At 48.1% G+C, this 16,316-nt stretch overlaps 3 protein-coding genes across 5 annotated transcripts in view; 1 reads left to right on the top strand and 2 right to left on the bottom strand.

Annotated features, from left to right (window-relative positions):
- Positions 1–1,958: 1,958 nt before the first annotated feature.
- On the bottom strand, positions 1,959–4,775 carry MICOS13 (mitochondrial contact site and cristae organizing system subunit 13). The gene is made up of 4 exons (XM_030966494.1): positions 4,722–4,775; positions 3,417–3,573; positions 2,617–2,668; positions 1,959–2,153 (listed from the first exon to the last, which is right to left on the bottom strand). Exons 1-4 carry the CDS (start codon positions 4,748–4,750, stop codon positions 2,056–2,058), a joined length of 336 nt encoding a protein of 111 aa, XP_030822354.1. The 5' UTR covers positions 4,751–4,775; the 3' UTR covers positions 1,959–2,055.
- Positions 4,776–5,555: 780 nt separating this feature from the next.
- Positions 5,556–10,255, top strand: HSD11B1L (hydroxysteroid 11-beta dehydrogenase 1 like). The gene is made up of 8 exons (XM_030966742.1): positions 5,556–5,621; positions 5,751–5,846; positions 6,483–6,613; positions 7,770–7,881; positions 8,253–8,344; positions 8,931–9,024; positions 9,337–9,502; positions 9,710–10,255. Exons 2-8 carry the CDS (start codon positions 5,762–5,764, stop codon positions 9,894–9,896), a joined length of 867 nt encoding a protein of 288 aa, XP_030822602.1. The 5' UTR covers positions 5,556–5,621; positions 5,751–5,761; the 3' UTR covers positions 9,897–10,255.
- A 238-nt stretch (positions 10,256–10,493) lies between these two features.
- The window catches only part of CELF5 (CUGBP Elav-like family member 5), a 38,871-nt gene continuing 33,048 nt past the window's right edge, over positions 10,494–16,316 (bottom strand). For all 3 annotated transcript variants that reach the window (XM_030966635.1, XM_030966636.1, XM_030966637.1), the window contains 7 exons: positions 16,156–16,300; positions 15,407–15,553; positions 15,135–15,197; positions 14,964–15,047; positions 13,784–13,927; positions 13,524–13,688; positions 10,494–12,643 (listed from right to left, as the gene is read on the bottom strand). In XM_030966635.1, coding sequence (XP_030822495.1) covers positions 13,561–13,688; positions 13,784–13,927; positions 14,964–15,047; positions 15,135–15,197; positions 15,407–15,553; positions 16,156–16,300 — 711 coding nt within the window. In that variant the 3' untranslated portion in view covers positions 10,494–12,643; positions 13,524–13,560. The remainder of the gene's footprint in view (positions 12,644–13,523; positions 13,689–13,783; positions 13,928–14,963; positions 15,048–15,134; positions 15,198–15,406; positions 15,554–16,155; positions 16,301–16,316) is intronic.

Here is a 16,316-nt window from a genome sequence, read left to right as displayed (position 1 = left end):
CTTGCTTTGTTTCAGCAGTCCCTGTCAAACAGATTTCTTCAGTTTGACATTGTTTCAAAGATGAAGTGTCAAAATGCCTTACAGGTGTCCCTTTGCACTCCCAGAAATAGTGAAATACTGTGTTTTACCTCACAGCTGTCAGCAACCCATGTAACCATGGCCCGTGTTCCACCGTGAGAGAACATTTGTGCATCACAGCTGCCAAAGTTTCAATGCCCTGCCACTGCAAAATTGCCACAGGAGCTTGTAGGGCAAGTGGTGAAGAGTTCTTTTCATCTGGTGTCATGTGCAATATAATGTCTGAAAAAGGAGTTAAATTCTGTGATAGCAGCACAGCTTCTATAAGAGACAGCCCAGAGGTGCTTGTCAGGATCACTTTTTTAGCTTCTGATAGATCAGGGTAGTCCAAAACTCCCTGATTTTACCTAGCAGTCCAAAATCTCCTTAGAAGCAGCCACTGGCTGTGCTTTGGCATAATTTTGTGTTAAGGAACTGACATGATCAAGATTGGTGCAAATGATCTGTTGCTTTATCATATCCAAGTTGTAATTTGTGTTTGTGCAGACATCTCTGGAGCAACATGACCTTAGCCTTACCCTAAAATGGCTTTTATGATGCCAAGAGGAAAAAAACTTCTTTTCATCTGTAGGGTCACTGGGGTTTTTCCATCTTTTGAGAAGAGGTTTTTTTATGAGTTGCATGAAGACATTTTTTCATTCATCAATGGAGAAAGCATATTACAATGATAAAGCTTTGGAGAGCAGTCATCAAAGGGCAAAGAAGTGGTACAGAAGCTCCTGAAAAGCATGGAGAACTCAAGTTCTGAGCATAGCAGAGGTGCAGTATCCTGTTTGTACATGCTTTGCTCAAAGTGGTTCCATTTGGTTTGTAGCAAAGCCAGAGAGAGAGGAAAACTCTCTAGATGAATGTCAGGATTTCCTTAGAGAAGGGGGAATAGACCTGGAACCAAAGCTGTGCTGCTTCAAGAGCAGTGGACATTGCAAAGTTAGAGAAGAAATGGGACATTAATAGAGGTTATCTGGGTTTTGGGGTGCTGTGAAACATCTGGCACCTGCAGGACACAACTCCAGGGTTTACTGAGCTTGAAGCTTCCATCTGCACCATCAGGTTTAAGAGCTGCTGATGGACCCATCCTTCAGGAATTAACTTAAGCACTTTTTAAAGCCATTTGCATCTTAGCCAAACCCTCTGAAATCTCTGGGCAGTTGGCTTCATCATTTATCTATTTGTTAAAAAAGGAAACAAAACTGCAAATCCTTCTTCATCCTCATGTTCTATATTTGCTTCCTGATTTGAGTAAGGACTCATCCTGCTGTGCCTTGTTCTGCAGCTGTGTTTTGGCACATTCTAAATTACAACAATCCTATCAAAGAGGGTTAAAAAGCAGAATAATTTTGTAACTTTATTTTACAAGTGATGTCCTCCTTATATTTGCCTGTGAAAAGTGACAGGAGCACCTAAATAATATGTTATACCTTTTGCACCTACTTTATATTGCAGGAAAAAGCAAAACCTGTGACTGAAAAGTGACCTTGTGAAAGTTTCCATCTACCATTAAAATGAAAATGTGCACAGTCTGCCAACTGGGGCATGGTGCAAGCTAACAAAAGGTTTCATGCAGATAAACTTTGCTCAGTTACTCTCCCCTGTGTTGTATAATCATCCTAGGCCATATTTTACAGCATCTTTTACTGTTACCTTGGATTTTTAAATTTTTTTAAAACTCTTGTTGGCTTGGTTTAAATTAGATGGCATTTATCTTCAAGATTAATTCAGTTTCAGAATGATCTACTTCATTTCCAAGCTTTAGAACAGAAGCTGTTCTCAGCACATGGCCATCACTTCATCACAAATATCTGTGATTCCTGGAGCCTTGGATCAGTGCTAAGACAAAGCAATTATTCCACTCTGCAGGCTAAAACCAACCCAAATACAAATGAAAGTTCCACCAAAGTCTTTTATTGTAGCCATTACACGGCTGAGCTGCCCTCCAGAGGTGGAGATTGAGAGAATCCTGAATTCTGGAGAACGTGTTCATTTCACAAGATCCTTCACATATTTCCAGCCTTCCACTGTGTATTCACAGGCCCTGCTGGGAGCTGCAGACAAGGCAGACATGACTGTGTGCACTCCTGCAAGCAAAGCAGAGAACAATTACCCCAAAATCATCATTCAAACCAAATTTCCCAATTTCCAACATCACCACTGTAGATCTCTTTAAGCCCTGAGCATTTGTGACACAGAAATTCCAACCTCAGGGTATGTACATGAGCTAAGACAATTACAGGACTGAGCTCAGCTCTTTGTTTAATTCCTGTTTTATTTCTGGCCTTGTCACAGACTCCATGGGTGATGCTGGACATGTCACAGTTATTTGTGGATTGTGTTTCCCCACAATTACATAAAGACTCTTTGCTGCACCATAAAACCTATATATTACTAGGTATTTATAACCTAGTATAGGTATTAATCACTAGGTATTTATAGGTTTGGCCTTCAAACAAAAATGTCCAAAATTCTAATATTAAGAATGCTCATCCCTTCTGAAAAGCCAAAGACTGAGCTCCGACTCAGTTAGTGAGCAATTTATTTTACCTTTATTCCAGGAAGCAGAGAGGGAAAAGTCAATTTTGGGAGTGGATGGGAGCTAGAAAGAAAGTGAGAGACAAAATATCAGCACTTGAGGGATTTCACTTGGAATTCACATCACCTTGGCAAAGCCTCTTGACCTCAGATCTCAAAAATTCTTAGGTGCCTACTCTCCATAAGCCTAAAAGGGACCAGAAGTGATGCTTAAAGTCTGGGTTTTGCTTTTTCCTGCAATATAAAGTAGGTGCAAAAGGTAGCACATACCATTTAGGTGCTCCTGATAAAGCATCTCCATGGCTGTCTCAGTTTATAATTGCTTGTAATACGAAAAATTTTCTCAAACTTTAAGCAAAGGTCTCTTATTTTCTGAGGATTTTTAAAACCAAGAACTACTCACAGAGGAGGAGCCTCTTCAAGCAATTTAAATTCAACTTGAACTGCTAGCAATGTGAAAAATTGGGAGGATAATATTTTCTTTGTTTTTCTTAAAAACAAGCAGGATCCTTCAGAAGAAAACTACACAGTGAAATACCTCCCAGAGCACGTTTGCAGTGCCCCCCTTGACCCTGCATAGACTGCTTACCCCTCTTCTTTGAAATAACACCTATGAGCAATGTCTCTGCCCCAAATTTAGCATTTTATTTGCCTTCCATTTCAATCCTCTTCAAAATATTTGCCATGTGAAACCCAGTTTTAGCAGTAAAACTCCTACCAGCCTCACTGGAATCAGACTATCAGCCTCATATTTTCTCGTCCTGATTCAGAGGAGGTGTTTGTGTTGCAGGGATCACCTGAGCAGCCCTTACCTCCCAGCCCAGGTAATCTGTCCACTCCTGGATAGCTGGAGGCAGTGTTTCTTGAGCTTTTTTCAGTGCTTCAGCACCTTCTATGCCACTGCCCAGCAGCCCCTGGTCATATGCCACATACACAGCAGCTCCAGCCAGGCCTCCTTTGACCAGAAACCTGAAAGAATTGAAAGCACAACAGTTCAGTTCCTGTTCTGACCATCAGTGCATCTCTCTCAGTGGTTGTGACTGCCAAAGAAGGTATCAATAAAGAAACCTCATGTCTTACTGTAAGTAAAAATCAGCAGAAAAATGCATATGTTCCTTGCCTTCTCAGGACAACTATTTCCTGTCAGCCCCTTGAAACTACTCCTAATTCACATTTTATCAGTGATGGTTTTCGATATAAAAATGAGAAAGTGTCAAGTTCCTCAAGAGCATGTGCCACTCTTTAAAGCCTAAAAATCACTGGCACATTCCTCTACTAAAAGCAACTAAAAATTCTGCAGTGGGCAAGCCATCCATGTTAATTCTTCTTGATAAATCTGATATTTATCTAATAAATTTGCCAGACACCAATATCTTGTTAAGCTCATTACAGCCCAGTGAACACCTGGCCATGGTGTTTGCATTGCCAAGGCTTTTAAAGTTTCCCTGCATGATGTGCAGTCACCAGTTTTACAGCTGTGATGGCGACCTACAAAAGGGAAGACGGGAAGAGAATATTTGGCATTTATTGGCATTTCTATTAAAAATTAGAGACGGAAGGTGACTGATTTCCCCAGATTTACAGAGAGATGTTTTCCCTTTAAGAAAACAGCAAAAGCTGTACAAGGGGACAACCCAAAACTTGGCAGACAGTGGTACTGCAGTAATAGGACATAGGACAGATACAAGAGAGCTGAGAAGAGAGGACCAATTTTTAAAGTCGCGTATTCACGTGCATTTTGGATAAAAGCGATTTCTCTGCTGAAATGCCCTGCTGGCCCCCAAGGATACCCTTCTGCCCTGCCTCGCTGTGGGTGTACTGCAGCTCCGAGCTACTCCCGGGTTTATGTTACGTGTCCGTACCCGCAGAGAGCGGCGGGGCCCTCCCGGCCTGTGCAGACAAACCCGGGGAGCCGCGGGGCAGGCGAGGCCAAGGGCGCGGAGCGAGGCGAGCAGAGCCGCGGGACAGGGAGGCCGCGGGCCTGGGGACGGGCCGGGGACAGCGGCTCTGAGCACTGAGGGGCGGGGGGGGAGTACCGGGGTGTAGCGCCGTGCGGAGAGTGCGGGAGGGCCGGGCTGGGCCGGGCCGGGAGGGAGGGCAGGGCCTGCGGGACTCACTTGACAGCGGGCAGCAGACGGGCGGCCATGGCGGCGGCGGGGCCGGGACCGTCACGTGCGCACGCGGCCCCGCCCGCGCCGCCTGCGTGAGGGGCGGGAGGGGCGGGAGGGGCATGAGGGGGCCGGGCAGGGCTGAGGGGCTTGAGGGGGCCGGGCAGGGCAGAGCAGGGCTGGGCAGGGCTTGAGGGGGCTGGACAGGGCCGGGCCGGGCTTGAGAGCATGAGGGGCGTGACAGGGACGGACAGGGCTGAGGACGTGAGGGGCGTGAGGGGGACGGGCAGGGCCGAGCCGAGCCGAGCCGAGGGTGTGAGGGGGCCGGGAAGAGCTGAAGGGGCCGAGCAGGATTTGAGGGGCGTGAGGGGGTCGGGCAGGGCTGAAGGAGCTGGGCAGGGCTGAGACTGTGAGGGGGGCCGGGCAGGACTTGAGGGCGTGGGGAGCGTGAGGGGGCCGGGCAGGGCTGAAGGAGCCGAGACGAGCCGAGCCGAGCCGAGCTGAGCTGAGGGGAGTGAGGGGCCAGGCAGGGCTGAAGGGGCCGGGCAGGTCTTAAGGGGACCGAACGCGGCTCCTGCGCCTTTGTGGCGCTGTCCCCGCCGCCCGGTTTGTCGCTCTGTGTCGCAGCGTGGTGGCGGAGCAGCTCAATCCGCTGCTCTTCTCATCCAGACACGGCTCCGTCCTGTGGGCTTATCCTGCCGCCGCCTCCCTCCCGAGATCCCGCTGCTTTGGGGTCACTGCTGCCAGCTGTCGTTAGTCTTTAATGAATTAAGAGCTCTCTAAGATTAGACACGAGGGATTTTATTCTCCTATAGGGTCTGAGTGCAGAGGGCTGTGGGAATTGCCGGTGAAAGATCCTTTTCATTCTTGACCAAGGTGTCTGTGGCTCCCAGGGGAAAGACCCTTCAGGTGGGCTCTCGGTTCTACAAAAGCCTTGACGTGCCTCTCCCAGGCTGGCTCCAGGCATCAGAGGAAGGAGAACACGGTATTATATTGGCTGAAGTGCTCAGCTTCAAGACTTCACTTTGTTCCTCACAGCTTGGAGGGATATGAAGCCAATTGGAAAAGTGCTTTGTGCTACAGGGGTTGTAGCTGGGCTCATAGCTGTCTTCTGGAAAGACAGCTTTAACCCAGGTAGGCTCGCCGAGGGGATGATTTCAAGCTGAAATATAGGTCACACAAGGGAAGAGGTTGAGTTTCCAAACTTCATTCCTGCCCGTTAGTCTTACTAGAGTTGGTGGCCCCAAAGCAATGTTTCATTCCCAGAAACAAAGAGAAACTTGAAACAAAGAGGAAGATGAAATGGTCTAAGAGCAGGGATCCTGCTGTCTCTGTGGGGGAAAAATGTCACTTTGCTACTGCCTTGCTCTTTTTATGTTTTGGTTGTAAATTCCTTGGTTCAAATTCAAGAACCATCTCTATAGGTGTGCAGTGCCTGGTACAAGAGGGCTGATGTGCCTCCAGACTCATGGCAAAGAGTAAATGATTTGCAGAAGGTGCATAGCCTGATTTCTGTTGTAAGCTTTTTAGAAGGTGAAAACCAACTTGGCTCTTGAAAGATTTTGGTCTAGCAACCCAGGCTAGGCCCTGTAACATCATCATGTCATTGCATCACCAGTCCTGCCTCTTCTAGTTGCAGAGAAGCACCAGGAATTTTGAGCACTCAGGTGCATCTTTCTTCTTTAAAGCTCTGCCAGTAGTTAAGGGCAGCTCCTCTGCTGCTTTCTTCACTTATTTCTGTATCTTTTATTCTCTTTCCCATAAAAAAAGAGAGCCTGTCTGGTGCCCGTGTTCTCGTGACTGGAGCCAGTGCTGGGATTGGAGAGCAGATAGCATATCACTATGCCAGATTTGGTGCTGAAATTGTGTTGACTGCCAGGAGGGAAGCTGTGCTGCAGAAGGTAAGAACCTCATCCTTCTATGGGGGAAGATATGAGAGATTCAGGCTTTTACCAAACCAACAAAAAATGAGTTGTCAGCATGATAGATTTTCCTTCAGAACTGTTAAGTGTAAACCCAGAAGACAAGTTGGCCTGTACAAGAAAATACAAATACAGTGCCTGAGCTTTTAACTGCCTGAACATTTATTTATATGAGGGGATGGTGTGAAGCTGCATCAGGGAAAGTTCAGGCTGAAAATTAGGAAAATGTTCTCCACTGTGAGAGTGATCAGTCCTTGGATTAAGTTCCCCAGGGAGCAGTGGTCAGGCACCAAGCCTGTCAGAGCTCAAGGAACATCTGGGCCACATCCTTAATGATATGGTTTGGTTTAAGGAGTCCTGTGAGGAGCAGGGATTTGGATTTGATGATCCTTATGGGTCCTCTTCAATTTGAGATACTCCATGAACTACAATTCCTGTGCAACATTGTGCAGCTTTTCAGAGTCCAAATTGTTTTATTTGTAGCTGTTTTGTTAAAAACTCAAGACTTTTTGTAGGTTAAACGCCTTTTCACCAGCTCCAACAGATGAGACTTCTTCATCTTTATGAAATGGGACAATATTTAGAAAGGGTAACTCTTTAATGTGGGGATGTGTAACTTCCAAGGAAAGTTGTTCCCTGTGAAATGGTGCCAAAGGTGAGCTGGGGACAGTGAGCATAATAATAGTTCCTAATGACTGGAAGGCATTATTTCAGCAAATAGCTAAAACTGCATATCATTGTCAGGCACATTCACACACTCAACATAGCAAAGGAATTATGAAAGATGAATTCCTTTCCAGTTATTTTGGAAAAAAGAGAAGAACTTAATGTAAAGCATAATCCTTGTTCCAGAAGATTTCTCCTGAAGAAGATTGGGGTTTTTTTCCAGTGAATCTTGATCCTGTCCCAGGTAGATTGTTTAAGCAGACAGTTAAATAGAGGTAACTCTTTGCAGGATGCAGATTCAAAGTCTGTTTGCAGAATGAGCTCTCCATGGCCCAAACAGGAGTAAATTTTAAATTAAAGTGTGTCTCTATCCAGAACTGACTCTCACTGACTGTAGTATGTGCTTTATGGTGCCCTTTCCCCCAATCTTTTTTCAAATATTAATCTTTGGGGTGTGTTCTTTTTCAAGGTGATGGAGAAATGCCTGACACTTGGAGCAAAGAAAATATTTTACATCCCTGCAGATATGTCTTCCCCTTCAGAGCCTGAAAGGGTGGTTCAGTTTGCTGTCCAAAAGCTGGGTAAGCATCCTGAGCATCTCTTTGGCTTTCAGGTGTGTGCACAGTTCTCATTCTGGAAGGACCTTCCTTCTTCAATTCCCTGAACTGAGAAAGGTTTTAAGGACATAGATGTACCACTAGAGCTAAGTTCTGCCCTGAATCATGCTGAAACATTATTTCAGGATGTTATTGTCAAAGTGAAGCAGTTTTCCTTTCAGTTCTACCCTGAGGAGCAGCCAAAGCTGCTCCCAGATGAGCATATTTAACCTGTCTTCATGCTAAAGCACTTCCATCCTTCTGAGGGAGTGGTTGAGCCCTCCTGGCATTCCTGAGCTCCCTGGTTGATGGTCAGGGATGGGCCCCTTGTGTCACTGCTTTTTCTGCTCTCCAAGGGGGCCTGGATTACCTTGTGCTGAACCACATCGGCCCCAACCGCTTCCAGGAGTGGGCTGGGGATGTGGAATACACGCGCTGGCTCCTGCAGGTGAGGCTCCCCAGCTCCCCTGCAGCTCCCCAGCTCCCCTGCAGGTGAGGCTCCCCAGCTCCCCTGCAACTTCCCAGCTGTAGGAGCATTGGGGGGTAGCACGTTCAGGATGGATGGAGATGAGAGATCTCTGCAGCCAGGTCGTGGAACTTGGGGTTTATTGCAAAGGGCCTGGGTGCAGGGCCCTGCTGGGAGCTGCCAGCCACAGCTCAGAGCAGGCCCGAGAGAAGAGAGGGGGAGAGAGGATGACAGAGTAAAAAGGGGTAAGAGAGCAAAAGCATAAGAGAGTGAGATTGCCATTATCATACAATAAATCTTCTTCTGTGTTGAATATTCTAATTCTCACTAACCAATCTAGTACAATATACAAATCTTATGGCATTTACATACAGCCTATAAGAATCATTACATTACAAGAATCATTATGCAATGTTTGCCCCCATCTTTAGAAATAATTTTTCTCACTTGGTGTTTGAAAAGGCAATTCCAAACCATGCTCCTTTCCATTTCTGACTACTCTATTGACTTTCTTGGCTCATGCTTCCAAACCCTCTTGCTTCTTCCATGTCTACATTTATCATTCCAGGTGAATTTTTTGAGTTATGTGGCTCTTGCAACAGCAGCTCTTCCCACCCTGGAGAAAAACAGAGGTGCTCTGGTGGTTGTTTCTTCCCTCACAGGTTGGTGACTTTACCTGGAGTAAGTGCTGGCCTTGTGGAAACAATGATTCCCAGTACTGTTCATATTTCTCTGTTGTTCAACTCCTAAACACATTTTCAAACTGTGCTTTCTATAGTATATAATAATATTATAATAAATATATAATAATATAGCAATATGTATTTTAATATACTTACATTCGGGGAGACTCACCTGAACACGAGTTGAGATACAGTATGACAAAGCCTGCATCTTTTCCAAGATTCCCTCTCCATGGATCCTCCTTACACCCACTTTCCTGGGGTTTTCCATTCTCTCTTTTCCCTTTCCAGGGAAAATGCCCACTCCCTTCACCACTTCTTACTCTGCCACCAAGTTTGCACTGGATGGATTCTTCAGCTCACTGCGCCACGAGCTCATCATGCAGAACAGAGATGTGTCAGTCACTCTGTGCATCCTGGGCCTGATTGATACTGAGTCAGCACTGGAGTACACCAGGTTTGTATTTGTCTGCAGGAACACATCTCTTCTTGAAAACATGCAAAAATAAAATATACACCAGCTCTGTCTAAGAGGGTGTGGGGAGACTGCAGCTGCCTGGGCACACACATTCATTATGGAACAGGACCTGTGGGGTCAGCGTGCCCAGCTCGAAGCCCAGCAGGGGCTGCTGCTTTGAGTGACCCTGTGCCCGTTGCCTTGCAGGGGCAAAGTGCTCGTCAGCGCCTCCCCCGCTCCCGAGGCCGCGCTCGCCATCGTCCGGGGCGGAGCCGCTCGGGCGCACGAGATTTTCTACCCGCGGTGGCTGCAGCCGCTCTGCTGCCTCTGGGCTCTGTTCCCCAGCAGCGGGAACCAGGTGCTGAGGACTTTCTACAACTACAGCAGTCCCTGAGGGATGCCCAGTCTCATCCTATAGCCCTGTAATCCCATTCCTGCCATCCCACTACGCATCTCACTGAACCACTGATGTCAGTCAGGAGCAGGGCAGCAGCGGTGGCAAAGTCCCCTTTTCCTAACGTGACTCATGGTCTGCTATCCTGCTTCAGCCATGGTTCTGCTGCTGCTACCCATCAGTCAGAGATCTTTCCCACTCTGCCTTAGTCTTCCTCCCATCTCCCTCCTCCTTCAGCCTCACCTGTGTGCTTTGGCTGAATCCAGCCTCTGCTCAGCCCCAGCTTTAACCCCTGTCTGTCCGCACAGGATGTCCTGGAATGGCTGCACCTCCTCCTCCACTACATTTTGGATTCCATGAACCCTCTTGCTCACTTTAAGTAAAATTTTTATCTCTATTTTAATTAAACAAGTTTTTAATGTCTTGATGTTATGTGTTGATGCTTCCTCTGTGATGAAATATTGGTCCCCTGGATTCTGTGGGCCAAGGCCTGTTTGCTGACCCCATGTGACCTCTTAAATTAGCCCAGGGCTCTGGCAATGTCTGTAAGCACTACCTAAAAGCAGGTGCAACTAACAACAGGAAGTAGAGCCCCAGTTACTTAGCAAGTAAAACTTTTATTAAATAAATTTAGGATTTTTTTTTTGACCAGAGTGAGGAATTTGACATTGACAAAGCTTGTATCGCACCTGTAACATTGTACAGTCACATCAGTAACTGTGATGGAAGAAACTGTAAATGCTTGTTTTAAACCAGCTTGACCCAGGATTCCCAAAGTCCTTTTTTTTTCCCATTTTGCATTTGTTCATATTTTTTCTTTTTTTTTTTTTTTGTTCAAAATTAGACTAAGTTTAAACTTCATGAAATTACTTGTAGCAGAAATAAAGTACATTATACAAATCACATACATAATAGATGTTAAGTATAAAAATGGTATTTACAATAAGTAAACATGGACTATAGAAACACACAGACTCTCACAGCTTCATTCACCTCTCATAAACTCTCAGCATCAGACACAGAAGGGTGGTTGAGGAGATCTGAAGGTACTTAAAGGACTGTGCCACAAACACCTGAACAAAGGGCAAACTGGAGGAGAATGAGAGTTGGCCGAGATTCTCCAAAATCCCCATAGCTCACTTCAGTATCAATTGCACCAACTTTGCCCCACCAACTCTCTTGTCCCTATTTCAATGTGCTCACACACCCTCACACACACACCAATGTTTGTGGTACCTTATCAAACTCTGACTATCGAAATCGTTCATTCCTTATCACTCTGGGGTTTGTTGGTCTGTTCTGCCTCACTTTCCTTTCCTTACTTTTGTAGAAACTTGAAGAGACTGTTCCAAACTGTTCAAGGGATGTGCCTTGTCAGGATGACACACACCCCTCACTCCCAGGGGATCTTTTTAAAATCCAGTTCTGAACTACATTCTGTGCTTTAGAGTTTGTGTATATAGTGTATAGAGCTGTCCCTACATATATATATGTGTATATATATATGTATATGCTGCATAATGTATCATCTGTCTCTTGGAGGGGGGTGCTGGGGGGAAAATCCCAGAATGGAACCCTCTTTCATCCTATATTTTCCTTGCATCTGCTGGGGAAAGCTTTGCAGCGGGTGCATGAGGAGAGTCCTCCTGCTGGATTCAGAGGGAGAAAACGTCCTGTGTCACCTGGAAGGAGACCTGCCCACTGCCCAGTGCTGGTATCCGACACAGGGAGGCAGTGTGCAGCCCCTGGGAGCCTCCTCTGCATCTGCTCACACTCTCTCATCTTCTCCTGCCTTCATCAGGGAAATGCAGTTGCCATGGAGAGCTGTGCAACACGGATCTGTGCCATGTGTGGGGAGGCAGTGCAGCTCCTCTCAGTAAGGGACTGGTTTCCTGTGCTTTCAGCCTGATCACCGAGTGCTCAGGGCAGGGGCTGGCACCACATCCCAGGAGCTTGGTCTGCAGAAGCCCTTGGAAAGGTAAGACAGAGCTCTCCAGATCCTGAACCAGGCTGGTGCTAAGGTGGATGAGTGATTCAAGCTGAGCAGCTGACTGTGCCCTAATCCTGGAGGAATGTATTTCTCCTTGTTGCTCATGTTGAGCAGAGAGATGTGCTCTCTCTCTCTCTCTCTCTCTCTTTCTCTCCCCAACCCACCCCCAGCTCCCTCTCTCCAAAATGTTCAGGCCTATCTGCAGTGCATGCTGAGAAGACACTGTTGCAAAGGCAAACCCCTACATTTCCAATACCTCTTGCAAGCAGTCACTCTCTGAATGGAAAAGTTTGGTCCTGTGAGCTAGTTTAAAAAAAAAATAGAGACTGTATATATTTATAGTTATCTATGAAAGGGCCAGAAACAGAGCAGGAGGGAGGGAGGGACGGAAATAAATTTCCACACATCACTGCAGTAACCTAGAGACACACCATGGGTTTGCTTGGTCCATGTTCTCCAGCCACACCCCCAAGGAAGAGCTCCGTGTCCCAGGGGCTGCTGGTTTGCTGGTCCCTTTGCTTTGCACCACGTTAGCAGCAAATATGCGAGTCCAGGCGTGGCAAGAATCTTCCTCCTGGGCAGATATTGAGCCTTCTCTTTAATTGCATGTCTTGGAGAGGAGGGGAGGAGGAAGATGGGGTGGGAAAGGTGGGAAGCCGAGGAAGGAAAGGGGTGGTGTCAAAAGAGTCGATAAATTTACTGGCCTCTCTGAAAATCAACCTGAAGCAGAAATTCTTCCTCTGGACTTTCCCTTCACCTGAACAGAAATGGAGGAGGGAGGGAATTGGGAGATTAGGAGGACATCTGTGCAAACCTCAGGCTTTGAGCTGCTGCTGCTGCTACTTAAACATAGCATAGAGGACTCTGACCCAGATCAGATCAGCCCTCCCTGCTCCCCATCTGTAGGCTAGCAGGAGCTGGCTCTTGGACAGCAGCCCTTCAAGGGTCTCACCTTTTCTCTGCTTTTCTGTGATCCCTGTGAATCATGAGATTGTCTCTTCTTACCCCAGAAAGCATTGCTTGCAGACTAACTACTGGGGTTTAATACTTTTTTAGGCAATCAAAAGCTTTTTGGGAGAAGTTGGACAGCAGAGTAAAACTGTGCTTAGACCACAAACAGGCCACTGGAACCATGTGCCTGTCAGGGCACTCAGAGGCCTTGATGAACTTGACCAGCCCCACCAGTGTCTGTCCACACTGCCCACAGCTGTAGGAGTCTCCTCACAGCCCTGTGCCATCAGCCTTTTCTGACACACAGTGTGGAAGTGCCACACTTCCACAGTGCCACAGTGTGGACCTGTGCTGTCCATGGATCTCATCACCTGGGCTCCAGTCCCTGGACTGATTTCCCACTTCGATGTTTATTATTGTCATTACAGACCTGTCAGACAATCACTGAACTCTGCCCCTGTTCACCTTCCCCAGACCTGACCCTGATCTTTCTGGCTTGGCTTTGGGCTTTCCCCATAGCCACAAATTCCCCTGATTGATGACTGCTGAACCTGGCCATCATCTCCAGGCCTGCTCTGGTCACCCTGTGCCCCACCAGCTGTGTCACTGCCTCCACTCCTGGCCTCCTGCTCTGCAGGGAGCAGCTGGAGCCTGAGCAGAGCTGTGCCCTGCAGGGGACAGTTTACCTGTGCTGCAGAAGTGACTCCTGCTTGCTCACTGCTGTCAGTAGGGGTGGTTGGCATCCTTGGGCCGTTTCAACTGCACCTTCAAGCGTTTCATGCCAATCTGGAAGCCATTCATGGCCTGGATAGCAGTCTGTGCACTGGATGGGTTGTCAAAGCTCACAAAACCTGAAGGAAGGACACAGGAGGGGTGACAATGGCACTGTTGGTGCCATGCCCAGTGTGTCATTGTTATTGATCATGCTTCCCTTGCTTGCACTTACCAAAACACTTGCTCTGGTTGGTGGCACGATCCATGAACACCTTTGAGGAGATGATATTGCCAAAGGGCAGGAACATCTGCATCAGCTCGTTGTCTCCAAACTCCTGGGGGAGATGGTAGATGAAGAGATTGCAGCCTTCAGGACCTGCAGGTATGGGGGTGATGGAGGAGGACAAAACAGAAAGCCCCCAAAGGGCAGGGGAAGAGAAACGGGCTCAACTCACAGCACAGCACTGGAGGAGAGCCCTAGCACTGCCTCCTGCTCTGACCTCCCCTTGCTTGTCCCTGCCACTGGTCCATCAAGGGATCTGAGGCTCTCAAAGAGCAACTGGGAGACTCTACACAGAACCAGAGTTTCTCGAGAGCAGATTCTATTTCAAAGCTTGCCCAGCTCCTACACAGGGTGTAGGAACTCTGTGAGTGTCTGGGTCTGTTTTGCTGAAAGGAAATCAGCGGAGGTGAGAGCTCACAGCTGTCCCAGTCCTTGGAGAGTGGCAGACACTGCTGTGTGACAGCTGCTGCTGCAGCACTCCCTGCAGCACTGCCTTCAGTCCAGAGGCCACAGCCTGAACTGGAAACCTCCTGGACTGCCACACATCCAATTTATGGACCTGGTGCTGTTCACTCCTTCACTTGCTGCTCCCTTGCTGACACTTGCTCTACCAAAAAAGTGCAAAGAGACAATGCCTTTGCCTCCAAATTCTATTCAAGCCAGTTCTGGAGTAAGTTGAAAATAAATTCAGTAGGCTATGAAGGCTGAAAAGAGAGGAGAGCACATTGCAGAGGCTGGTTTGACTGGTTGCACTGTGGTTCTGGCACCAGCAAAGAGGGGATGAGTGCTCTTTGGCCCTGCGAAGGTGTTTTTTGAGCCTGTCCCTGTTCTTTGCCCCTGCGAAGGTGCTCTTTGAGCCTGTCCCTGCTCTTTGGAAGGTGTTCCAGGGCCTCCTGCCCCTCTGCACCTGGCAGCATCTGGCCAGATGTGAGGTCAGGAAACATCCTGTGATCCTTCCCAGTCCACTCACTGCAGACATGTGGTTGTTTCCATACCCCAGCTCCAGCATTAAATATCAGTGGACAAAAATGATTGCCATCTCCTCTCCATTGGCTCTGTTGTGCAGCAAATGAGCTCCACAAATCCCACCCACACCTCTGGCCACCCCCATTCCCAGTGTGATCCTCACCTTCTCGCTGCTGCTGCTGCAGGATGGGAGGCTGCTGGGGGATGCTCTGTGCAATGGGGGTGATGGTGGTGGTTGGATACACAGCTGTAGCCCAAGGAGACAGAACAAAGCATTTACCTGAGGATCTGGTCAGCCACACAAAGGGCTGAAGGAGACAAGGGAAGCTGGTACCTGCATACTGCTGAACTCCTGTGAAGGCTGGGTGCAAAGTCTCTGCTACTGAAGGGCTCTGGGCTGCAGAGAAAAAACACAATCAGAAACACAGCAAAGGAACCACTCATGCATTCCTTGTTTGTGTGTGTTTGTGTGTTGTGTTGCTTCCCACCCTCACCCCCAAGTGAGTCTCAGTTTCTGGCTGGGAAGGAGCTATAAAAATGTGGGGAATGCAGAAAAGAGGATTTAATTGCAGTTCCTCAGGTGGGGTTTTTTACTGCTCTCAATACCTGAATATGGCACGAGGCCATTGGTGTAAACTGTTTCCAAGGTTGGATGCCCATTTGGGAATGGTACCACTCCAGTGAATCCATTGGAAATGGGTGCCACCAGTCCTGGCATGGCTGCTGTTCCCAGGAGAGGTGGTGAATGTAGCCCTGGAGAACAAGAAGAGAGGACAGCCCATGAAAGTCAAGGTCCCACAAAGCCCCTGCTCCCCCCTTCCACCTGCCTGCAGGACTGCTGTGTCTGAAGCCATTAACTCTTCCACTTGGCACATGGAGATGACAGACTGGTGCTGGAGCCTTCACAAAATGAAGAGGCAGCACTAGTGGGAAGAGTGTGAGAAGAACTGCCAGTCCTGAGTGCTGTCAGAGCGTTGGGTGGGGGGAACATCTTTGATCTGGGTTTGCTCAGCACGTGGCAGGACACAACCCTGCTCTGACAGGGTTTGAACCCAACATTCATTACTGCTGTGGGGTGAGGATCATGAACAGCAGCACTGCTGAGCTGAGCCAAGTGCAATGCTGGGAACCCAGGCCTTTACAAAAACTGCAGCAAGAATGCACAGCCACAGGGCAGGAGGATGTGCTGAACATGTGAGGGTGTCAGAGGATTGCAGGAATTTGTGCAGAGCAGAGACTGCTGTGCTGGAAAGCAGCGAGCTCATGCAGCTGCTGAGCTGGAGCTGCACAATTGTCTGCCCTGGGGGGGCCCTGTGAGTGCTGGGCCAGGAGTTCCCTGCTGGGGGAGGCCTCACCTGACGCTGGTGCAATGGGAGTGGCCGGCAGCCCGTTGAGACTGACGGCCCCGATCTGCTGGATGTGGCACGGCGAGAAGGCGACGCCCGGGCTCAGGTAGCTGCCGTGGGAGGTGGAGAGAACCGTGGTCTGCTGCTGCATCAGCTGCAAAGCAGGACCA

This window comes from Camarhynchus parvulus, chromosome 28, assembly GCF_901933205.1.
Source record: "Camarhynchus parvulus chromosome 28, STF_HiC, whole genome shotgun sequence".
Taxonomy (NCBI): Eukaryota; Metazoa; Chordata; class Aves; order Passeriformes; family Thraupidae; genus Camarhynchus; species Camarhynchus parvulus.
This window is presented reverse-complemented; position numbering and strand designations above follow the sequence as displayed.